The sequence below is a fragment of the Hemitrygon akajei genome, chromosome 7 (genome assembly GCF_048418815.1).
Source record: "Hemitrygon akajei chromosome 7, sHemAka1.3, whole genome shotgun sequence".
Lineage (NCBI taxonomy): Eukaryota > Metazoa > Chordata > Chondrichthyes > Myliobatiformes > Dasyatidae > Hemitrygon > Hemitrygon akajei.
Window position 1 is genome coordinate 31,201,841 of NC_133130.1, and position 26,305 is coordinate 31,228,145.

Below are 26,305 nucleotides of genomic sequence, written 5' to 3' on the forward strand. Positions count from 1 at the left end.
GGAATTCATTGCCACAGGCAGCTGTGGAGGCCAAGTCATTTAAGGGAGAGGTTGATCGATGCTTGATTGGTCAGGGCATGAAAGTGTATGTGGAGAAGGCAAAAGATTGGGTCTGAAAGAAAAAATGAATCAGCCATGATGAAATGGCAGTGCAGACTTGATGGGCCAAATGGCCTGATTCTGCTCCCATGTCTTATGGTCTTAGTTTTGTGGTAAGTTTCCCTGTATTTTTGCCATTCTGTCACAGCCATATTCTTTAAAAATATTTAAAATTTTAATTTGTGGAATCAAATAGCTTACAATAAAGCTCTAAGCTGGTTTTGAAAATGAAACCCAAAATGTCAGTGTTCTCCCCAAGTCACTCAAATGAGTAAACATCGCAATAACTTCAGCAAGATTGTTTGATCAAACTTGATTGACTGCAGCAAGTCTGCGAGTAAGGACTTTGGGATAGGGGCACTATGTTGTTGGTGTGTGGAATACAGTTCAGTTGATTTCAATGCTTTGAAATCATGGTGTGAAGCGCCCAGTACATGGCATTGTTGTCCGATAAAATGTTTCTGCTCTCATCCTACAATCCACTGATCCCCAGGCATGAAGAACTGACATGAAGCCATGTGATGAAGATCAACATTTAAAAGGAGCATATTCCGTTCAGGCGGGTGGGCTGTGAGGTTGTGGTTTCCATAAGAAGTACATGTATCTATAGGAGGGGGGAAATGGCCAATCCTTACCCAGCATCTGTAATAGTTTGAGAAGGATTTGTGGTTGTAATTGTATGTTCCAGGCAGGTTGGGTGTGTTTTTGTGAGTGGTACAATCACTCGTAGTGCCACAATCAGTGTTTTGGGGTTTGTTAGCTGCAGCAATGCTGTACTTGGTTGCCTGTTAAATTGTTGGAATTGTGTGTGTGGCAGACATGGTTGGGATTGAGCTCTAACTGAAATATGTAAGAGAGGACTGTTCAGAAGACGGCCTGCATGGTTTAATTTCTGATTAAGCAGTCTTTGCTACTGAGATAATTGTACTAATGTGTGGCTCACCAGCCTGTTGAACTGAAGCAGTATTAAGATTTGTAAATATAGTCTTCCACTATTTGCACATGATGCATGGAGTCTAATTTGCACCCATTCGGCCATGTGTATGCAACAATGCTGCTTGATGTCATGTACTAATTCAATTAATTGAACATCTGCTTAACATTTCCACAACACAATTGCACATGGGTTAATAATGGGTGATTGCGTGAGAAGTTCAGACCTCCCATTGTAGAAATTTGTGGGAAAGGGGAATGAAATTTCAAAATCTGCACTAAAACTGTCAGATTTATGTGCTGAGGACTTGACCCTTGTCAAGGTTTTGAAGTTAACTGACTAATTCAAATTGGGATTAGCCGCCTTGTGTTTGACACCGACCAGAGATGAGAATGAGTTTGTTCTGTTGTGGTGTTGCTTTTCTAATTCTCTGGGAAGGCTGGTCTCTGGCATCCCTCTGATCTCTCTGGCTTTGGCTGTGACAATGGAGTGGGTGCATCTGCGTGTGTGGTGGAAATCTTGTGTTACAGACACCTGGGCCCCACCACTGTCCTCGTTTGCAAGTCCCGCCACACCACAATCCCTACCGTTTGTGCAGCCAAAGCCCATCTGACCAGCGGGTCGCCTCCGCAGCCGCTGAGCACCTTTTGTGCTCTGTTAACTGTTCACCACTTGCTTGTCATCGTTTTGACAACTCTTCCTTTTGTCCTTTTCTGCAGCTGTTCTGAACTTGGACAATTCTGTGGTTGACCTGGAGACCCTTCAAGCCCTGTATGAGAATGTAAGTACTGCGACCAAAGGATCAAAAGAACAACAATGTGGCCCAGGCTTTTGGATCTGAGCCGTCAGGAACAAGGCATTTAACCCCATTGCTCAAAGTTGCATGTTAGTTTATGTAGCAATTGATTCCTGGGATGCAGATTTTGCTTTGTAACTGAGCTACTGTTTCATTCAAAACAATCCTATATTTAAGGTAATCTGATTCTCTTTGCTTATTCTTCATGCTATCGTGGTAGGAAATTTAAAGCATAAACATTTTGCCACTTTCTTGCTCGGTCTTCGTTCTCAGACAGGCTGCAATACCTGAATTGTAAGGCCTTTCACTCTGAGTCCAGTTATGTTAGGTTAACATGGGATGTTATATGAAATAAGTTAGTTAAAATGCATATGCTTTATGGAATGTAAGAAGGTTAATGTTTGTAGCCTGTGGAAATAAGCAAAAGGTTCAGATTTGACGCGCTTCATTTAAGGGGCACCATTGAAAATTTACTGAGTGTTGACCTATTTTCATACAGAATTTTCAACTTTAATTCATCACAGCACTTCCGACCAAATTGAGAGCACTATTCTGACCTCAAGAATCGCTCGGTGCACAAATGGGTGCTTGAACTCTGAACACATTCCTTTTCAGTGGCAACTTTCACAATTGCACATTATAATATAAGGTTTCACTCCAAATGTCATGTGTAAGGTCCCAATATAATTCCGGTATGCATGTAGTTGAAAAGCTTCAAGTGGTGGGCCGTCTTGTGGCCAGTGCAGAAGTAAATGAAAATTTTGCATAGGAATTTGGAGATTTTCTCCATAAGCAACATGCCAGGTTTTTTAAAAAAAAACTTACTGAGCTGGTTAGTTTTCCCATGCTGTTGGTTTTTAAATGATTTCTACTGGGCTTTCCAGGTGGTGACATGTTTACATGAGGGTAACTTCCAGGAAGCGTCAAAGTTGTTAAGGTAGTTTTGGTTTCCCGTTTCTGTGAATAATTTTTCTTTGTGCTGAAAGAAACCTGGATCATTTCTAAATAGTTGGCAATTTAATTACCTTGTCCCTCTATATATGCATATTTTGGAGTCGATGCAGCAGTGATTCACTGGATTAATTATTGAGATGTGGAGTTTCTCTTTTAAGAAGAGCACAAGTAGAATTTGTCCATGACTCCACTCAAGTTTTAGAGAAACTTACAAGATTCTGAGAAGGTAGATGACATGAAGCTGTTTCCTTTGCCTGGAGCATCTAGGATTTGATTAGTCTCAGGATAAGGGTCAGACATTAAAAATATAATTGAGGGAAGTGGCTAATTCTCTATAATTTTGTTATTTCTTCCTCTTGTTTTTGCTTTGGGATTCTGTACCTGAAATGTCTGTGTAGGCTCATCAATGTGTATATTTAATCCTGATCCTTGTGCGTCATGGAACAAGCAATAGGTAATGATTTGTCGGGAAATGCCTGAGAGCTTCATTTTTGGAGAGTGTAACCTGAGCATCTGAGGTATTCATGGTGTTCCATGATTGCTAGGAAAGTTGAGCCAAGGGCAAATGGATGAAAGGTACAGAGTTCTTTGTACAGAGTTGAGCATTTTTAGGCAAAGTCTGAGGGATCAAGGAGATGATGAGGGCTGAGAAGCTGACATTGAATGGATTTGTGGTCAGGAGAGGAATTTAAATTAATATCAATGGGCAAGGGCTGTTTGGTTGAATGTTATGACCTGGGACTGATGTGGTGGGAACGGCAACAAGGTTGAGGTATTCATGAGGAAAATCAAAGACTTGGAAGACATTCTTGGGCCAGCTAAGGCAAATCATCTTCAAGTGCAGAAGCAGGCTTTCACAAGGCATCAAGTCATCTGAAGGCCACATGACATAGCTGCCCGTATAAAGATAACACATTTTGGAATTCCAACCAGAGGTTCCACCAAATTATAGAGCTTTATGCCCAAAGTCTGGTCCAGTCAAATTGAGAGGAGTCATTTGGTGGCAATACATGTAGCAATCATAAATTAACGTAATCTCAAGCATAGATGAGGGTGAAACTTTACTTTGTCTTTTTTAAAGTAAACATAGAACAGTACGGCACAGTTCAGGCTATTTGGCACATGATGTGCCAACCTATATAAACCTACTCCATTATTGATTTAACCTTCCCTCCTACAGGGCCCACAGCACTCCATTTTTCTTTGAGTCTCTTAAATGCCCCTAATATATCAGCTCTACCACCACTCCTGACACAGTGATATGCACACACCACTGTGCTTTTTAAAAACAAAACTAGCTCTGGCATTTCCCCTAAACTTTCCTCCACTAACCTTAAACATTTTGAATCCAATTCCCAGAAACAACTACTCTGATCTCTTTTTTTACATATCTACAATCAAAACAACTGGAGCTGGAATCTGGAGCAACAAAGAAATGCTGGAGGAACTCAGCAGAGCGGAACGGCATGGAGTCACAGGGTGGTGTTGGCTCTTTGGTCAAATGAATCCATGCTGACAAAGTGCCCACATGGCCAGATGAAATTTCCTGCATTTGCCCCACATCCCTCCAAGTCCCACCCCCTCCATGTGTATATCTAAGGACTTAAATGATACAATTGTACCTATCTTAAACACTTCCTCACCCCGTCCTCCCACCACTCCACGTGGGATAGTGTTCCTCTTGTTGACATCTACCACCCCTCCAGCCTCTGCAACTTCCACCATCTCTGGCAGGATCCCACCACCAAGCAGATCTTTTCTCCCACACTGCCCCCCCCCCACCCCCCAACCGCCACTTTCTGCTTTACGCAACTCCCTTGTCCACTCGGCCCTCCCCACTGACCTCCCTCCTGGCACTAACCCATGCAAGTGGAACAAGTGCCATACCTGCCCCTACACCACCTCCCTCACTACCATTCGGGGCCCCAAATGGTCCTTCCACTTCACCTGTGAGTCTGTGGTCATAGCCCGCTGCTCCCAGTGTACATCGGTGTAACCTGATACAGATTGAGAGGCCGCTTTGTTGTGCACCTACGCTCCGTTCGCCAGAGAAAGCGGGATCTCCAGTGGCCACCTATTTTAATTCCACTTCCCATTCCCATTCCGACATGACAGTCCATGGCCGCCTCTACTGTCACGATGAGGCCATGCTCAGGTTGGAGGAGCAACACCTTGTATTCTGACTGAGTAGCCTCCAAACTGCTGGCTTGAACATCAATTTCTCGAACTTCCAGTAATCCCCCACTTCACCATTCCCTCCCTCCCCCACCCTGCATTATCTCCTGACCTGCCTATCACCTCCCTTAGAGTCTTCTCCTCCTTTTGTTTCTTCCATGGCCTTCCGCCCCCTACTGTCAGATTCCCCTTTCTCCAGCCCTGATTCTCTTTCACCAGTCAACTTACCAGCTATTTACTTCATCCCTCCCAGTGTCACCTGTCACCTTGTGGTTCTCCCTCCCCTCCTCCCCACCCCCACCCCCACTTTTATTTTTACTCCGACTCATCTTTATCTTCAGTGCTGATGAAGGGTCTCAGTCCGAAACATGGACGGTACCCTGTTCCGTAGATGCTGCCTGGCCTGCTGGGTTCTTCCAGCATTTTGTGTGTGTTGATCGGATTTCCAGTATCTGCAGATTTCCTCTTGTTTGTGATTGCACTTCATCTGACAGCTCATTCCATATACTTGCCACCATCTGAGTGGGAAAAGCTGTCCCGTAGGTCCATTTTAAATATTTTCTGTCGCTAAACCTATTCCCCTTCGTTATGGCCTTCCCTACCATGTAGATAAGACTGTTGCCATCTACCTTGCTGTCTGTGGAGGGAAGTGGGCAATTCATATTTCAGAGGAGCGCACACTAAATGCTGGAGAAACTCAGCAGGTCAGGCAGTATCTTTGGAAGTGAATAAAGTGCTGATGTAAAACTGCAGAATCTCTTGTGTTTACAAGTTGACATTTCACGTCAATATCCTTCATCTGGAAAGATCAAAACATCAGCTGTCCATTTCCCTCCGCTGCCACCTGACCTACTGAGTTCCTCCAGCAACCTCTCGATTGTCTTTCCAGTTTAAATGCCAGCCCAGATAGACTGGACGGACAGGGTGTCGGGATCAGAGGCGAGAGCCGATTTTGCTCGCTCTGCCACAACGTTCATTCCTCTCTCCATGGCGCTGAGGGGTATGAAGACGGCCCCAACTGCTGTGCTTCCGTACCTGCTAGTGTGATGAACTGATACTGAGGTTTTGGGCCTGCTCCAGCATTTGGATCAAAGGGCTTATTTTGGTTAGGAATGTTGCTTGCGTCTATAGTTGACATAATTTGTTTTTCTCCTCCTTTCTCTGTGCATCAGGTGTTGATCTTTATTTTAATTAGATTCTTTAGGGTTCCTTGCTTTGTGGCTGCCTGTAAGCAAGGAAATCTCAATTGTACGATTTATATATTCTTTGATAATGTACTTTGAAATTTTTGATTTTATTTTAAGCAGAGCTGCAGATGCATTGATTCTTTCAGCTTAGTGGGGGAGCTTTGCTGAACTGACTACTTTAACCATAGGTTAGATGAGGTGCGCGATGGAACCATTATGACAGAATGTTAATGATTTTGATTGCAAGAAATTGTAAAGGTTAGCTGTCTGTCTCTTCAATACTACTAATCACTCTGCTTTTTGACAGTAGAAAATGTAAATCTCTGGAGTGGTGCAATGAGTTCCTTGAGTTTCTAAATTTTTGTGCACAGGGAATATGTTTTGAAATGCTTAGCACTAAAGGAGAGGCAGTGAATATCCTGCAGGAGGAGAACAGATGGCAGTTTCCCCAGCGCAAAGGCTTTAATAAAAGTTCAGTCATGCTGAACAATAGAATGAAGTAGTGTGATGTTGGGGAGACGGGGAGACCAGGAGGAGATTTGATGAAGATTATGAAGTTGGGAGCCTTAACAGAATGAAGAGAAAGGACCTCTTCTCCTTGACAGTTAAGAAACACAAGGGATTGGAGGGATGGGTGGTGAAGTTGAACAAGAAATGTTTGTCCAAAAGGTATTACTGGTCTGGAGACACGAGATCCTGCAGATGCTGGAAAACTTGAGCAACACACAAAGTACTAGAGGCACTCAGCAGGTAAAGCAGTATCTATGGATGCAATGCACAGTTAATATTTTGGGCCTGTTGAAGGGTCTCAGCCTAAAAACATCAACTGTCCATTTACTTCCATGAATGCTGCCCTACCTGCTGAGTTCCATCAAGCATTGTGTGTGTTTATGGACTGGAGCTTGATGCCAGAAACGATTCTGGAGTTGGAAACATTCCCCGCTGAAAAGCTGCATGGCTGAGCACTACAGGAGCCATAACCTAAACAATCATTGACAGAATTAGGAAGTGGGTGGAGTGCATAAAACAGATCAGGTGACTTTCTTGCTGTGCGAAAAAAGCAGCTATAAAGACAGGGTTAGTGATGGAGAAGGTAACTAAGAGTTTGTTGGTAGGTGAATTATACATTCATAGCCAATTATCAATTTCTGATTTTCTGACATCTCCCGTCCTCCATTCTCCTTCACCCAAAGTAAAAGCTGTTTAGATAACTCCAAAGTTGTATATTGGATGAATGGGGCCATAGGAAGCATAGGTATCAATTATGTACCCTGCTGATATGTTTGCAGTAGAACATATTTTGATGCGGAGTTTTTGCTATTGCCAGATGTGCCTCTAGGGGAAATTTGGTTTTTCAAACATCAAGCAGAAAAATTGGATAAATATTTTTGTGCAGAGATGCATGTAAAGAAGGAACCATTAATTGTAATCTATTCAGTATTTTCCAATTATTGATCTATAGAGAGTTGAGCACCATTAACTCAACAATAGAATGGAAGTTTTTATACCTCTCAATGGACTAGGACCAGAGTACATCGCAAAATCACTTTCATTTTATAATCACACCCGTGTTCTCAGGTATTCTTCTGAAATGGTTCCAAAATTTCACAATCTTCTTCAAAAGACAATTGGCAGGTCAGCGCTTTTTAATTGGGCTCCTAAACTGCGGAATTCAATATCTAAAACTATAAGGGATGCAGACTCAGTGGACATTTTTTAAACACCAGCTCAAAACCTATTTAGTTAACCTTGCTTTAATTAACATAATTTTGTTTTGTTTTTATGTTTGCACTTTATCCCATTTTTTAGAGGCTATCATTTTAAAAATGTTCTATAGCACTTCAAAGTTCAAAGTAAATCTATTGTCAAAGTACATACGTCAGCATGTATTACCTTGAGATTCGTTTTCTTGACATTCTCAGTAGAACAAAACAATAGAATCAAAAATCTACACACAAAGACTGACAAACAACAAACGTGCAAAAGAAGGCAATCTGTGCAAATACAAACAATAAGTAAATAAATAATACTGATAACATGAGATGTAGAGTTCTTGAAAGCAGGTCCATAAGTTATAGAATTAGCTGAGGTGAGTTAAGTTATCCTCGCAGGTTCAGAAGCCTGATGGTTGAAGGGTAATAACTGTTCCTGAACCTGGTGGTGATGGACCTGAGACTCCTGGACCTGTTTCCTGATGAAAGCAGCAAAAACAGAGCATGGCCTGGATGGTTGATGTTCCTGATGGATGCTGTTTTCAGAATCCGAATCAGGTTTATTATCGCTGGGATGTGACGTGAAATTTGTAAAATTAACAGCAGCGGTTCAATGCAATACATAAACTAGCAGAGGGAAAAATAATAATAAATAAGTAAATCAATTATGGTATACATATATTGAATAGAGTTTTCAAAACATGCAAAAACAGAAATACTGTATATTTTTAAAGTGAGGTAGTGTCCAAAGATTCAATGTCCATTTAGGAATCAGATGGCAGAGGGGAAAAAGCTGTTCCTGAGTCGCTGAGTGTGTGCCTTCAGGTTTCTGTATCTCCTCCCTGATGGTAACAGTGAGAAAAGGGCATGCCCTGAGTGCTGGATGTCCTTAGTTAATGGATGCTGCCTTTCTGAAACACCGCTCCCTAAAGATGTCCTGGGTACTTTGTAGGCTAGTGCCCAAGATGGAGCCAACTTGACTTACAATCTTCTGCAGCTTCTTTTGGTCCTGTGCAGTAGCCCCTCCATACCAGACTGTGATGCAGCCTGTCAGAATGCTCTCCACGGTACAACTATAGAAGTTGACATGCCAAATCTCTCCAAACTCCTAATAAAGTATAGCCACTGTCTTGCCTTCTTTATAACTGCATTGATATTTTGGGACATATGTTAGCAGCGCTCAGTGGTAGGGATGGCTTTGCCTGTGATAGACAGGGCTACATCCACCACTTATCATAGGCTTTTCTGTTTTTGGGCATTGGTGTTTCCATATTAAGCCATAATGCATCCAGTCAGGATCAGCTCCACTATCCATCTATAAAAGTTTTGTCAAAGTTTAAGAAAACTTGCCAAATCTGTGCAAACTTCTAAGAAAGTAGAGGCACTGTATGGGACACTTCAAAATTGAATGTCAGTGCATTGAAGTTGTACTCTGCTGCTGGTGTTGACACTAAGCCATTGTTGAGCTGAGGAACAGATGGATTTGATATTTAGCCCCTCAGTGTTATGTCAGGAAGGGTGGTTTTTCTAGCATTACCCCAACATATGACCTGGACTGCAAAGTCAATTGAAGGTGAGTTCTCTCCAATTTTAACAAATTAATGCTTTAGAATTGCGTTCGTATTGAAATACTTTTTTACTATTAAACCTCTTTCAAATTTTAAATGTCTCCAATTATATGTGATGTTTGCAAAAGTGGAAAAGCCCTTTGGTAGAATCAAAGGGTTGACCATCCTTGCCGTCAGGGAGGTCTACACACACAGACGTGAGAAAATCTGCAACACACAAAATGCTGGAGGAACTCAGCAGGCCAGGCAGCATCTGTGGAAAAGAGTAAGCGGTTAACGTTTCCGGCTGAGACCCTTGATCAAGACCCTGGTCTAGATGCATGCTGTTAACTGCTCCATTTTGTGAGTCAGCTGATAGTGAATCCCTGAGTTCAGTTGGACTTGTGATACTTTGCGGATTGTATAGGTTTGAACGGGAGCAAGTTTCTAGTTTAGTGTAATCCTGAACACTGTTTTGCTATGTTTGTATGGTAGCTTTTACTCCAGATTCTCTGGATGCATAGTCTTAACTGCAGTTTTTGTTTGCCAGATGATATTTAACTATTAAATATTTAATTATAAAGGTTATGAAGAAGTAGTGAATTGGTAGCAATTCCAAATTTTGCCTGATATTTGGTTTTAAGAGCAATCTACCTATGTTTTTTACTTCTCTATTGTTTATAAGGATCATGATGTCTCTTCAAAAATACATAAGAAGCATATTTTACAAATACTAATGCAGGTAAAAGGAATAATAATTTCAACTTTTTGGATAATACTTCATGTTCCCCTCCTTCAGAACTTTATTAGTAAATCTGAGTTGTCCTTTTGCTGTAGCGAGAGTGAGCATTACAACTTCGTTTCTTACCCCATCTTCCACCCCTCTTCACAGCTCTCCGTACCCTTACCATCCAAGTACCTATCCAAACTTCATTTAAATGTTGAAATCCAGCTGATGTGCACCACTTCTCCTGGCACCTGTCACACACTCTCACATCCCTGTGACTGAAGTTTCCCCGCATGTTCCCCTTAAACTTTTCACCTTTCATACTTGGCCCATGACGTCCAGTTACAGTCCTACCCAACCTCAGAGGGAAAAGCCTGCTTGCATTTACCTTATTAATACCCCTCATAGTTTTGTATACCACTATCAAATCTCCTCTCAATCTTTTACATTCTTAGGAATAATGTCCTAACCCATTCAATCTTTCCTTTAACTTGTGTCTTCCAGATCCAGCAGCACCCTTGTAAATTTTCTACATACTCCTTCAAACTTATTTGCATCCTTCCTTTAGGAACGTGACCAAAACTGCACACGGTACTCCAAATTGGGCCTCACCAATGTATTGTACTACTTCAAGTCAAGTTGCTTTTTATTGTCATTTCGACCTTAAACTGCTGGTACAGTACACAGTAAAAACAAAACAACGTTCCTTCAGGAGCATGGTGCTACATGAAATAACACAAAACTACACTAGACTATGTGAGACAACTCAAGACTATACTAGACTATGTAAAACAGCACAAAAACTACACTAGATTACAGACCTACACAGGACTACGTAAAGTGCACAGAACAGTGCAGGGCAGTACAATAATAAATAAATAATAGACACAGTAGAGGACAAATTTCAATATAATTGATGTCAATGTCAGTCTAGACTCTGGGTATTGAGGAGTCTGATGGCTTGGGTGAAGAAACTGTTACACAGTCTGGTCGCGAGAGCCCGAATGCTTCGGTACCTTTTCCCAGATGGCAGGAGGGAGAAGAGTTTGTATGGGGATGCGTGGGGTCCTTCACAATGCTGTTAGCTTTCTTTTATCTAAGAAAAGATATGCTGGCATTAGAGTCCAGAGTAGTTTCACAAGGAGGATCCCAGGAATGGAACAATATATGAGGAACATTTGATGACTGTGGGAATGTACTCACTGGAATATAGAAGAATTGTGGGTGGGGGGGGGGGAGGGGCGGGGTTGGAAAGAATCTCTTTGAAACCTATTGAATATTGAAAGGCCCAGACAGTTTATGTGGAGAGGATTTTTCCTATAGTGGGTGAGTTTTAGACCAGAGGGCACAATCATTGAAATGTGGAGCATCCATTTAGAACAGAGACAAGGAAAAATTTCTTTAATCAGAGGTTGGTGAATCTGTGGAATTTATTGCCACAAACGGCTGTGCAGGCTAAATCATTGGGTATATTATGACAGTGGTGCAGAGGTTCTCGGTTAATCAGGATGTCAAAAGTTACAGCGAGAAGACAGGAAAATGGGAATGAGAGGGATAATAAATTGGCCTTGATGGAATGGTGGAGAAGACTTGATGGGCCGAATGACCTAATTCTGCTCCCCTCTTATGGTCTTAATTACAGTGTGCACCCGGTGCATGGTGCACATAACATTCCTAAGCAGACTGTCATCCATTTTTGTGATTTTTAGCATAATTAGTATTGCAAATTATCATCTTTCCTGAACTGGCTGCAAACTTACAGTTGTCTTACTTTATCAGTTTTCTATGTGCTTAATCTTTCCCAAGTGATTTGACAGCTCCCTTAAGAGTGCAACGTCTGTCAGTAGAAACTGGGCAGTAGCTGTTCTTGTATCTGTCGACCCGGAGGTGACGGAATTGTCCTTTCTGTTCTGAGAGCTCTTGTGGGTTATTGTAAGTCTGAATGTTTTCATAAATTGAAAGAAATTTAAGTTAGCATTTGTTTTGTCAAATTGAGTCGACAAGTACGGTGGAATCACAGGCATGTAGAATAATTTAATTGTCTACTTGCCCAAGAACTCTATATAAAGTTTCTGGTTTGATGGAAGCTCCAGTTTGCACCCTGATTCTTTAGATGTTGATGGTTTTTGGATCAAATACAGTGGTTCTTCCAAGTTGCTGTTCCTGCTGTCTGTAAGGAGATTGTGTGTTCCCCCTGTGACTGCATGGGCTTCCTCTCATGTTCCACATACATCTGGGTTAGTAAGTTGATTGGTCACATGGGTACAATGGCTGTATCTCTGAATTTAAATTTTTTTTTAAAAATCTTGCTTTTCTTTCTTTTGGACAAAAAGGATTTGGGTTGGATTCCTGGTTTATATTGCATGATCTGTTGCTGAAAAGGTACAGTTAGCCTTGGTGCCCTGAAATCAGGAATGGGTAAAATCAGGCCTTTGGTGAATGAATCCTGCTAGAAAGAATGTAAGTGAGGAATTGGGAATAACAGGGGCTGTGTTTGCTCGACCTGGTCATGCAATGTGTCTAGACTGAAATTTAGACTTGGTTCAGATACCAAATAGCTGTCTGCATCTTAGCCCAGTAGGAAATGCCTTTGGGAAAGAGTTTAAACATTAATGGGGAAGAGTGAATGAAGCAGAATATGATGAGGTTGGAATAGCTCGCAGTGCTTTCAAAGCATCTGTGATGATTAGACAAAGCAATGACAATGTAAGATTCTCCATGCTGCTATGTTTCTGGAATTGCCGTTGTTGACAATCTTGCAGAAAGCCTTTGGATTAGTGTTATTTTGCACAACTCTGAATAGTTTTGCAGTCAGTTCAAGTGATTTTGGAGTTCAAGTGCTTATTGTGATTAGGTACAGACAGTTTGTAATTTGTCTAGGTAGGGAAATCAATAGCCTCCACTGTGGTTATTAGTTGAGGGGTTTCAATACTGGCCAAGAGAGCAGAAAAATCTTTGGATAGTGGCAATAGGTTCTTTTCCACCCATCTGAGGGGAGAGACTTGATCTAACATCTTTTGAGATGCAGTACCTCCGACACTGCAAAGTTAATTGGAGAGAGGAAAGGAGAAGAATTCCCAAGATTTGTTTGTGATTCTGGCTCAATGCTTTGACAGTATGCAAGCTTTTCATGTTATCTTGGAACACGTGACAATAGTAAGTCAATATCAAGCAGCTGTCACAAATGTTGGGGATGGATTTGGAAAGAATCTTTGCAAACTCCACCAGACACGCTTTTAGTAGCCAAGGTGAAAGGTAAGATATCAAGAGAAAGAAGGAAAACTAATACTGGGATTTAAATTCTGTTAGGAAATGGGATTGTTATGTGGTGAGAATGTGAAGAGGCAAATTTTTATCTGATCATTCATTAGCTTGAGAGGTGATGGAATCCTGCTTACCATTCAGAGTTGAAGAAATGGTTTGTTTTGTGGTGGCAGAAATAAATTGGAGATGAGTGGAACTTTGCACATTCTTACCCAATGATGAACTGTTGAGATGATTTAGGGTATGAAATAGCTGAATTTCTTTTCAAAATCAGTTTGTTTAGCAAAAGTAGTTAAGTAGTAAGAATTTTTAATGTTATTTCTACTATTTAAAAGAAAAATATAACACATTTCTTTCCAAACTCTACCAAACAATTTCTCACTGGGAGAAATTGAATGTTTTCATCCCAGTGAGTATTTTAATAAAGACAAACATGGTTGCTACTTGATAGTGCTTTGAAAACTGTGAACTTTGGTCTTGCACATAAGGTTTCAAGCTATCGAAGACAAGCTGAGGAAATGTTACTCCCAGTCTAAGATGGCATTGGCTTGTTTACTTTTGCAGTGAAACTAAACCAGATGACCATGTCTTTGGCAAGTGGTAAAAAATAGATCGCCAGGATGTATCATGTCTGCAGAGAAACCTTGGACCATATGGGTATAATAAAAGTGGAAAGGGTAAATCATTCAGAAGATGAAATGCTTCCTAAATATTCAGACAGTGGCTATAAATCATAAATAATTATGAAGTAATGCATTCTTTTATAATAAGTGTATTCTGTGATCATGCAAAATTTTCCTCCTGAGATTTCCTCACATTTATATGGAGGGTTTTGTAGACTTGAGTAAATAATAAGTCGTTGGTGGATGTCTTGCCAGTAAGTGCATGCTTTTCTAAACACTGGTATTGGTAAAATGAAGTGACATCATTGTAAATTGAAGTTAACCCTTGCTGCCTGCTTCAGACTGATGTGTAGAAGCTGTGGGCCAAAGCCTTGGCACTCCTATAATGGCGCTGTTTCAGATGAGGCAGGGACTGGACACACACCTTCTAGGCCCTTAGCTTTATGCTAGTCATTGTTGGCTTATCTAGTACTGCTCTGTTCACCTGTATAAAGCCAACACCCTGGATGGGAAAGGTCTGTGGTTTGTCCACTATTGTCTGTAAGGAGTTTGTACGTTCTCCCCGTGACCATGTGGTTTCCCCCAGATGCTCCAGTTTCCTCCCACACTCCAAAGGCATGCTGCTTTGTAGGTTAATTGGTCACATGGTTATGATTGGGCTTGTTGGACCATAATGGTCTGTTACTGTGCTGAATCTCTAAAGAAAATAAAAATTAAAATGTTTTCAGTTCAGTACATGTGTTTTAAATGAGATTTATTATTACTGTATACTACAAGGTTTTTGCTTACTATAGATTTAAAATACTTTTCAAATTCATTAAATGTCTTTTGATTGCCAGTCGGTGTTCACTTCGCCTGCTCTGCACTGCAGGATGACCTCAGTGGGGAGGTCACAAGGTTTTGAAACCAGCGTGACTGTGAATAGTTTATGAATGTTGTGGGATGGTGAATGGGAGTTGTGGGCTGGCTCAAGAAACAGTCATGGTCTTGTACAGCTTAGAGGTGGGCCAATTAGCCTGTCACGTCCACACTAATCATCAAGCAATTATCAGCTCGCCCTGGATTCTACCACTCGCCTACATACAAGGGCCAGTTTTTAGTGGCAGGTTAAGCTCAACCTGCAGGTCTTTGGGTTGTGGGAGTAAATCAGAGTACTTGGGGAGTACCCACCTCAGAGAATGTACAAATTGCAGCATCCAGTGTCAGGGTTGAGTCTAGATCACTGGAGTTTGGAATTGGCAGCCGTGCTTTCTGTACTATTGATCGTCAGTTGCTCTGTTATAATTTGGATGTATTAGTGTTCTCACAGTGGGTGCTGTTAACTTGCTCATTGGAATTCAGAGTAATTTTATCCAGGACGATAAGCCACAAATATTCAGGGTAAAACCAGACTGTCTATAATTCAACAAATGTGTGGTGCAGTTGAATAGTGGAGAAAGTGTTCTACTTGCATGCCCCAAGCAAAGCTAATGGAAGTGACTATTTCCTCATGTAAGAAATGACAGAATCACCTGGGAAATGTAGAGACCACAAGTGCAGATTATATTGCAAACTGCCTCCTTCTCCACCATTACTCGAAAGGATCCCAATCTTGCCACCTGCCGCAGTGGACTCTGACCAGTCTGCTTACTGACAGGAAATGGTGCACAAGGGCACAATGACTTCCCTGGCTCCTAATGGTGCAAGGTTTAAATTCTTCAGTAGCGTTTCAAAGTTTCTAGTCAGAGATCTCAGTCAATCAAAGCTTTTGCTGAATACAATGCTGCTGAACTCTTGGGCAAATGACCTTTAAGCCACAGGGTTAACACTGGTACTTAATGGTCCAGGGATTCTTTGGACACCAGACACTGACAATGATCTGGCCTAGGTGGCTCAGCCAAGGAAGTAGCAGATACCAGCAGTGTGAGAGGAAGCAGAAACTTGGTAAGAGAGCTGGGACATTAGCTCAGCTGAAAGCTAATCCGACCAAACTGGTGCCATCACTTTTCCTGGCCAATGTCTACCTGCTAGAATATAAAATGGACTCAGTGAACACAAAGAGATGAGAGTCTGCTGAATTCTGGTTTTCCCTGAAACATAGCTAAACAAGATATCTGGCCCGGTGTTTCAACTCGATGGGATGACTCTGTTCTGTAGAGACAGTAACTTCCTGTTGGGAAATCGAAAGGAAGTGCATACATCAACAAAGGTTGGTGCACAGACTCATCTGTAGTTAGCAGTCACCGTTCAGGGGAAGTTGACCACCTTACAATTAAATGGCCAGCCACTCTACCTGCTCAGGAAGTTTACTGTTGAGTTCAGCACTCCTGTTAACATCCCCCCGAGCACGAATGCCAAGGATGCATTGGGCAAACTTTACATGATCAGCAGCTCTCCAGAAAACAATTATTTTTTTTTCCAAAATTGTAGGAGACTTCAATGCTACAATACCCTACAGGATACTTTACCCAAATTCTACTAACACATCACCATGGCCACCAGGGGAATAAACAGACTCAATTGTGTACAGATCTATTACATACAAAGTCACCCCACAATCTCATGTTGGCCTCTGTCCACATCTCCATAATGTTAATCACAGTGCACTGACCACGGCTGAAAATGGAGAAAGCAGTCAGGAGGATCAATGCTCTTTGACCTAATCTCTATGCTTCAAAACGGTTTTGAACAGACTAACTGGCAGATGTTGAAGGAGGCTGCCACAGACAAAGAAGAGACAGATTTTGAGGAATGTGCCTTATCTGTCACCGGCTACATCAAAGTGTATAGATGACATTGGTACCCAAAATGTCGTCTCACAGCACAACCAAAAGCCCTGGCTAAAGGCTGAGGTGAGCTTCCTGCTATAAGACTGGAACCCCACCTTCTGGTCTGGTGACAGAACAGCTCTCAGCACAGCCAGTAGAAACCTCATCTTGGGCATCAAGAAGACTAAGATGGCCAATGCTCAAAAAAGAACTCGGGGACACTTGTTCGATAATGATCCCTGGTGCATGTGGCTGGCCATCAAGGACATTACTGATTACACAATGAAGAATATCAACTGTATCAGTAACACCTTCCTCCCTGCCATTCTAATAAACTTTTATGCACACTTCGAGGCATACAACACAACGAGCCATGAAAGCTACTCCCTCTTCCAGAAGAGCAGCCACTGCCTTTTACAGCAGCAGATGTGAGAAAGACTGCAGCAACTTAAACCCCATAAAATGGCCTGGCTTGGCCAAGTACTTGGAGTGTATATACTGAAGGCTGATTTATACTTGTGCGTCGCATCTACGTCGTATAAATCAGCCTTGACTCAGTGACATCTTCAACACATCAGTCATCCAGGCTGCTGTCCAGACATGCTTCAAATCAGCCACTAAAGATCTCTACGGTGTCAGAACTGAAAACTACTAACGCCAATCATCATGAAGTGCTTTGAATGGCTGGTAATTGGACATGTGAAAAGCTCCATTCCTGCCTCATTGGACACTTGTATGCTTACCGACAGAACAGCTCTAGGACAGATGCCACAGCATCTGTCATGCACCTGGCCCTGACACACCTAGAAAAGAAGGACACTTGGGAATTTGGTTGATTGCTGAACTTGGTAAAATGTTTGTAGATGTTTTGGGCTCCAATAAAGAGACTATAATCTGCGCAGTTGAGGGTATTGTCTCCTCAGAATGCCAGTTTGTGCACAGTATAAGCAGTCATTGAGGAGACAGCACCCTCAAATGTACACTGATGGCTTGACAATCAACCGAACTTCCAAATAGCCAACCCTAGCTACCAATATTCTGCAATATTTCAAACAAGGACACTTGTCAGAATGCTGTTTCTGAATTTCAGTTCAGCATTCATACTGTTGTCCTGCAAATCTTGGTGAACGAACTCTTTATCCTCATAATAAATGCACCACTGTACAACTGGGTGTTGGACTTCCTAACCAACTGATCTCAGATATTCAGGTCGCAAAACTGTTCCTCCCTCCCCATCATCCTCAACAGTGGTGCCCTCCAGGGCTGTGTGCTGAGCCCATTGCTCTACGCTCTGCTCATGCATGAACACCTGAGTAATCACATTATCAAGTTGGCCAATGACATGAGTGGTGGAGGTCATCAGCAATGATGAGATGGCCTACAGAGAGGAGGTGGAGGAGCTCGAGGCCTGGTGCCAGGCGAATAACCTTTTTCTCAGTGTCAACAAGACGAAGGAGGAACTACAAGAGAACTCACCCCAGCAGCACAGTTTAACCTGCAAACAGTTTCAAACTCCTGAGAGTGTACATCATGAAACTTTGTACGAGGTGTCAGAAAACACCCTGCACAATCGGGGAAGTTTACCAATACTACTACTTTTAGAGGAGACTGAAAAGAGCTGGACAATGTACATCTCTTCTCGTGATTCTACAGAAGCGCAGCAGGGAGCATCCCGACAAGCTGCATCACGGCCTGGTATGGAAACTGCACGGTGGCAGACAAGAATAATCAAAACTGCTGAATGCATCAGTGGCAACCAGCCTATCCACCACCAAGCACATGTATATAGAAAGGTGCTGGAGAAGGCCCAGTAACACCATCCGGGAGGAGGCTATGTAGCATCCACGCCAGAACCACCAGACCCAAAAAAGTTACTTTCCCCAAGCAGTCAGTCTGATCAACACCTCCGCCCTCTAACATACCACCCCCCCACACACCAACCACCACTAATTTATCATTTCCTGTAAGTCACCTTGTGCATAGACACTCCTGTGCCTAGTGCCACTTTATGGGCATACAGTCAATCTATGCTATCTTACATATTTATATTTATTTTTTAAATTATTGCTTTATTTTATCTTTAGTGTTGCATTGGATCCAGAGTAACAGTTATGTTATTCTTTACACTCGTGTACTGGAAATGACTTTAGACGATCTTCAATCTCTTCACAGGCCTAACTTGTTTTAATTATGGGTTCCTATTTTAAGTTGTTAATTATGATGACTCAGCCCCTTCTGGAAGCTTCTGAGCCTATGGAATTGTGGGGGCTGTGCAAAAATAGGTTTTTTTAATTTAAAAATTAAAATCTATTGACAGTTCTTAATGTCCCTGATGGAAATGTTTATCTAGAAAAATAATTCAGAAGTCATTCACGAGGGGATAGGACCTTGGATACAATGTCCAAGCCTGCTTGCTGATTGAAGAACACTAAACCTTGTGGGAGGCTTCTCAGTTACTGCAATTCAATTAGGTTAGCTCACTGCATCCAGATAAAGTAAATCCAGGTGGTAGACTACCACAGGCTCAACCAAGATGATCTATGGCATGAGATGCTGCTCTTAGCTTCTAATTGTAAATGCAATTTTCCTAGAGGTTGATTATTCTATTTCTGACATGTATCAAGAAAAGGTTTTTCTGTAATTTTGGCTAAATGTGGGTGTTTTCATTTATTGAAAACAAAATCAAGGAACAAGTATCTTAATTTTCTAAGAAGTGCAAATCAATTTCTCTGGTAGAAACAATTGTAGGCCGGTTCTAGTTTTGCCTTAATTCTTTTGTACTCTCGGCAAACAATGTTTTTTGGTACTGCTTTTCAGTCCATGATTACCTTTTGGTTCTTACAATCTTTATCTCCATCCACTATCTGGCTAGTTCTACAACCACAAGTTGATTGACTTAGTCATTTGTATGAGAATTTTGAAGCTATATAGCATTTTCAAAGGAAAATGTCAACGTTTTACTTTGTCCAGTTTCTATTTGTGGTTGGAAGCGATAGTAACTAAGTCTTGGTGAGCTTTTCTTGATTGAATTTGGAGAAACTTGAACAATAACATTGTGTTTGCAGGGATTCTGGCTTTGTGTTCATTTTGAATTCATGAAAATACAGAAAATGGAATCTCAGAATCAGATGGTCCAAGTTAAATTTAAGCTTCAAACCTGCAGATGAATATTCCAAGATGTTTTTCCCAAAACTTCCCTTCTTACATTTGTTTCCTTTCCCAGTCAAGACATCCTTCAATTCACTTGTTTCCCCCCTTTCTGCACTTAATTCACCTTCAAATCACTATTTGAAATGTCTCTGTTGCACTTAAGTCTTAATCGTTTTTAAATTTTCATTGAGATTTACAGGACTGAACACAAGGTTCTAAGTGACCTCTGACCCTTGCTGTGCCTACATCAATCTGCAGTGTCTATAAATTGAAGCACAATAGCTACCTCAAGTGGGTTAACAAATTTAACTTGGACCATCTGATTCTGAGATTCCATTTTCTGTATTTTCATGAATTCAAAATGAACACAAAATCCAAGGCTGAGTAAAATGCAAAGGGACACAAATCTTGCAGTTTAAAATCTAAGATGTCTTTATTTATGGTCCATATCCTGCATGTTCTTTAGATGCTCATAGAGGAGCTGAGGGCAAGGTTGTAAGACGGTAATAGCAGATGAACACACATCATCTTGAATGTAACAGTTTACAATTCATGGCATTTTTCACAGCACAAATTTTCACGGGCAAATGAATTGCTGGGGGATGTCAATAGTGGGTCGAGGCAAAGGGATGGTTGATGTGCTGGGTCAGGACCCAAAATATCTTAGAAAATGTCGAGCATTCCTCTGCCTCCACAAACGCTGCTTGAACCACTGATTTCCTCCCGCAATTTGTTTTGTTTTTCTCCAAATTCCAGAATCTACAATCTGGCCAAGTTCTGTGGAATATCCTTGTGGGCGAGGCAGTGTCAACAGTTGAACAGACCACTCGTAACTAAATACACTTGGATGTCTTTTCTGTGCAAGTCTAGTGAAGGTACTTGGATAGGTGGAGAAGTTCTCACCAGAGGACACAGATCACTGTTACAGCTGGGGAGTGATTGGAGTTGAGGAAATGGGGGTCATGCTGGTATTCACGTATTCAATGTTAAGAAGAAAGGGGGAAGGATTGATCTGGGTTTCAGTTGTTTTATGGTAATGGATATTTGGATTGTGATTGGGTTGGATAATGTGGGAGGCTTGATGCAAAGTGATTGAGGTGGGGTTTGAGAGCTAATTGCAACTAGATAACCTAAGGGGACCTATCTGTATTTGTCCCAGATTCTATGCTTGTTGTCCAGCTGCCTTTGTATTTAACCAAAGGAGGCACACATTATAACAACAGTAAATCACTATTCGAAAAGAGAGAGATTAGGTGTGGTGGACAATATTATTTTGAACCAATGTTGATGCAAACGTTGAAATTTTCGGAAGCCCTGTTGTTTTTGATACGTAGGGTTTTTTCCTTTTTGCACTGCAGGCAGTGTTCCCTCTAAGTTGAGTGGGTGCACAGCCACACAGTGACTGAAATTCTCCCATGCACCTAGCCTTTGTTGCCACGCAGCTGAAATAAATACAGATGAGAAAACGTTTATGAAACATGAAAGGTTTTCTCATCTGTATTTATTTCCTGTCAATTAATAACATCTAAAGTGTGATCATTCTAAATGATCATAGAATGCATATTTCCAAAAAAAAACCATTTAAAGTGCTTCAGTTTTCAGCCTGTGTAAAAAATAAAGAAAAATTCCTGATCGGAGCAATGGTTGATTCGCACAGCTGTTTTTAAAAATAGTATAAAGAAGAAATCAGAGGAACCGTTGACTGCAGGCAACAATGAAGCTATTTGACTTGATTGTATGGAATTTTTATGTTGCTGCTGTAACTGGGTCAACTACTTGGATCATGCAGGGTAAGGTTGGTTGGACTTGCTTGAAATGGCTCAGCCTCTCCAGACCCAAGCAGTTTGCCTGTCCCAGAGGAGTGGTCATGGGCAACTTGCCCGCCCTTCGGGGTCGAGGGCAGGCACGTCTTCTAGGTTCTTCTAGTAACACAATCGCAACACAAATCCACTTGAAAGGAGTGGAATGAAATCTGACTCTGGCAGTTGCTTCTGGTCAGCTTTGTGAATTTCTCCCAAAAGAAATACAAACTTGTTTTGTCAAGTTAGAAATTCAATAATTATAAAGTAGGTTCCCTTTCCTGAAAACAGCCCAATGTTTTAAAAAAAATGTATTTTTTCCAGCCACTTTTAAGATCCTATCATTCCATGCATTGCACTGTCATAAAAATGGCAGTTGAGATGGTGATAATGGATTTTTTCTTTTTACACATGAGTATCATTTTGGCTCAGTGGTAGCAGTCACAGATCTGGACTGCAGGCTGAGCCAAAGCCCAGAGTAGATTTTCAGTGCAAAATTTGGGCTTGCATCCCAGTGTCATGTAGGGACTAGTGGAAGATTAACCTAAATCTCTGTCTCTCTCTTTTCCAGTGAATGTCTAAGGCCCATAGTGCGAGAGGATCAGGCAGCTTTGTCTAGGTCACGTCAGGTCATTCCCCTTGACTTTTTCAATGCGTGAAAAGAAGTCTGCATTTCTTCAAGAGACAGGGAGTTCTTTCCTCCAAATCCACGTCGTTGGCAGACGTCTGGAATTAAATACCTTGTTTTCTTCATGCTGGCATTATCTGATGTTATTCCGGAGTTTTCACTCCAGGTTTTTAATGCATCAACGGAGTTTTTGTTGGTTGTACTTGACAGTAGGCATTCTAATTAAGGGATATTTATTTTTGAAAGCAATTAAAACAATTGTTTTACAACACTCTTAATCATCCGAAAGGTGTTTTTTTTTTTAAAAAAAAAACCTCATCATGAATAATGGAGGCACACGAGACTGAAGATCCCGGACTCTGGACAAAAGAAGCTGTAGGGACTCAGTAGGTCAGGCAGCATTTCTGGAAGGAAATGAAGAGTTGTCATTCTGGTTTGATGCCCTTACTTTGGCCTGAATATGTTTTAGATGAAAGGTCACAATACAATGTTAGATGCTTCCTGATCTGTTGAGTTTCTTCAGCAGTTCTTTTCAGTAGTATCTTTCGCATGTCCAATGACATGAGGCAAATAGGCTAAACCTACAAAAGAAAAAAAAAATGGAAGCAAGTGAACACTAGGAGAAAGAGACCTGATCTTTGTCCTCATTCCCACAGGTGGATTGAAACAATTATAGGAACGGCCTCCTTTTGTGATTATAAGACGCTACATGACTGTGATGCTCTTGCAAGTAGGATTTTCATTCCACCTGTGTATGCCTGTACTTGTAATAGATTTTGTAACTTTCATCATCAAAGGCCCACCTATCATTTTAACTGGAAACATAGATATTTTAAGTGGTAGTTAATATTAATTTTTTTGGCGAGTTCTGATCCTGGAAGCTGGTTTTATTAGCACACAAGACAGTGGTCTTTAAGGTTTGGTTGCTTATTTTGGTGCTGTGCAAATGAAATAAACCAAATGCAAAGCAAGGCACACTCGTGTTACCTCACTTGTGGCACATGTGGTCCTTTAATTATTAGAAATGTTTGTTTTGGCTTGGCAGTGTCAGCTAAAACTTTGAAAGTTTCTACAGTTCTCATCTCCATTTTCTCTCTGCTTGAAATGACTATTTGTAATATACTCAGTTAAGATGCTAGAGATTACCAAGTCTGTTCAATCAATTTATCTGCTACAATGTCATACTGGCTTTTCAGAACGAAGGGCCCCCATATTGAAGCTGTTAAATAATTTAATAGTCATATAGAGATAATCAACTTGAATGGTTATAGTCATGCTTATGCAATGTATTGTGAATTCTGATCCCTATGAATAATATACCTTTCTAAAACTGTCTTGGAATCTTTCAGTCTTAATGTATGACTTTTGTCCTGACATCGTCATCAAAGGTTCCAGTTATATCTTTGTCTTCCTGTGTTGCAGTCTGTCCCGTAATGTATTGATGAACAATATCTGTGTCATGCTTTTTCTGGAATGTACTGCTTTCTGCAGTAGTGTTTTTAATTAAAAACTCTTTAATTCCAAGTTATTTTATTTCAAAAATAATCTCTGGTAAACAAGTCACAACAATCCTTTGTTCTGCAATCAGTTTGATCACCATTTGCCAATGAATGCCATTCCCCAGGGATCATTTTTTTCCTAAGCTCTATGTTCCTCTTTCCAGGATTATAAATTCTCCAATACACATGGCTGGTTTCAAGCCATTACATAGTCCTTCATATCAGGTTGTTGAGTGTGCATTCCCTTGAGACCAGCATCATTCCTTCCCATTTCCTTAATTTGGATCAGTGTGTCAACTAAACCAACTAAATCCTTTCTCCAGATTTGTTATTGTCTCCTCTTCCACACAATCCGGCTGCATCGCTCTTTGAGACCAAATGATCTTGCAGGGCAAAATGCCAGGCTCCTCTGATCATTGACCTAATATGGTCTTTGCTCCTCTTCTTCACACCTAACATCATTTCCAAGGCTACACTTTCACTCCATACTGCTTATGTTTTCTCTCCATTATCCAAGTTAGCTTTTTCTTGCATCAATTCATTTCTTTGTCCCAAATATTATCTGTGTTTTATCACCTTGATGGTTCCCATCCATTCAACCAAAACTTTTGTTTGATCTCACTATGGCTTTTTGATACTATCATAGGCACCTTCCTTCAGAGATGCAGTTACAGGTATTTATTTGCAAATGTTCATAAGGACAGATCACTGAGCTTAACAAAACTGGAGAGGGTTCAAAGGAGGTTCACAAAAATGATTGCAGGATTGAATGGCTTGTCACATGAAGAGTGTTTGATAACTCGGTCTGTATTCCTAGAATTCAGAAAAATGAAGTGGGGCCTTCTTGTATGTGCTGGGAGTAGTCTATAGGCCCCCAAATAGCCCTTGGGACACCCAAGGAGCAGATAGGCAGGCAGATTTTAGAATGGTGTGGGAAATGCAGGGTAGTAGTTACGGGTGATTTCAACTTCCTTTGTATTGACTGGCATCTCCTGACTGCAAGTAGGATAGATGGGGCTGAATTTGTCAGGTGTGTTCAAAAAGGATTTCTGACCTAGTATATGGACCAGCTGACGAGAGGAGAGGCCATACTGGATCTAGTTCTGGGTAATGAACCTGGTCAGGTGGCAGACCTCTTGATGGGTGAGAGTGACCACAACTCCTTCAGCTTCAGCATAGCTATGGAAAAGGATAAAAACAGACAAAATGGGGAAGTGCTTAACTAGGGAAGGGATAACTGAAGGGATGAGGCAGGAACTAGCGAGAGTAAATTGGAAACAGATGTTCAAGTGTGAAAGCACAGAAGTAATGTGGAGGAAGTTCAGGGACCACTTGTGCTGGGTTCAGGATAGGTTTGCCCCACTGAGACAAGGAAAAAATGGTAGGAAAAGGGAACTGTGGCTGACGAAACATGTGAGGCAACACGTCAAGAAGTAGGAAGCATATGTTAGATATAAGAAGCAGGAAGCAGGGGTCTCATGAAAAATATAGGGTAGCCAGGAAGAGGCTTAAGAAAGGACTTAGGAGAGCTTGAAGGGGGCATGAGAAGGCCTTGGCATTTAGGATTAAGGAGAACCCCAAGGTGTTCTATGCGTATGTGAAGAACAGAATGATGACAAGAATGAAGGTGAGGTCGCTAAAGGATAAATAAGGCAACATGTGCCTGGAGGCGGAGGAGGTTGGGGAGGTCCTAAATGAATACTTTGCTTCAGTATTCACAAGTGAAAAGGACCTTGATCAGGGTAGAGGTCAAAATAGAACAGGCCTGTGTGCTGCACAGTGTTGAGATTAAGGAAGAAGTGCTGGATCATCTTAAAAACATCAAGATTGATAAGTCCCTATGGCCGGACATGATATACCCCAGGTTGCTGTGGGAAGTGGGAGAAGAGATCGCTGGAGCAGTAGCTGTGATCTTTGAATCCTCTTTGACTCCAGGGGAGGTGCTGGAGGATTGGAGAATGGCAAATATAGTTCCCTTGCTTTAAAAGAAAAGGTAATAGGGAGAATTCTGGGAACTATAGACAGGTGAGTCTTGTGTCGGTGGTGTGCAAACTATTGGAAAGGATTCTTAAGGATAGGATCTGCAAGCATTTGGAGAAGTACAGTCTACTCATGGATAGTCAACATGGCTTTGTGAAGGGAAGGTCATGCCTCATGAGCCTAATTGAGTTTTTTGAAGAGGTAATAAAAGCAATTGATGAGGGTAGGGTGGTAGATGTGGTCTACATGGCAAGGCATTTGACAAGATCCCCCATGAGAGACTCATCCAGAAAGTCATGAGGAATGGGATCAGTGGAACCTTGGCTGTTTGGATAAAAAAAAAATGGCTTAAAGGAAGAAAGCAGAGGGTAGTTGTGGAAGGAAAGTATTCTGCCTGGAGGTCGGTGACTAGTGGAGTGCCGCAAGGATCTGTCCTGGGTTCCCTGCTCTTTGTGATTTTTATAAATCACCTGGATGTAGAGGC

At 41.4% G+C, this 26,305-nt stretch overlaps 1 protein-coding gene across 2 annotated transcripts in view; it reads left to right on the forward strand.

Annotated features, from left to right (window-relative positions):
• The window catches only part of fmn2b (formin 2b), a 464,635-nt gene that overhangs the window by 241,177 nt on the left and 197,153 nt on the right, over window positions 1–26,305 (forward strand). For both annotated transcript variants that reach the window (XM_073050587.1, XM_073050588.1), the window contains exon 8: window positions 1,753–1,814. In XM_073050587.1, the coding sequence (XP_072906688.1) occupies window positions 1,753–1,814 (62 nt within the window). The remainder of the gene's footprint in view (window positions 1–1,752; window positions 1,815–26,305) is intronic.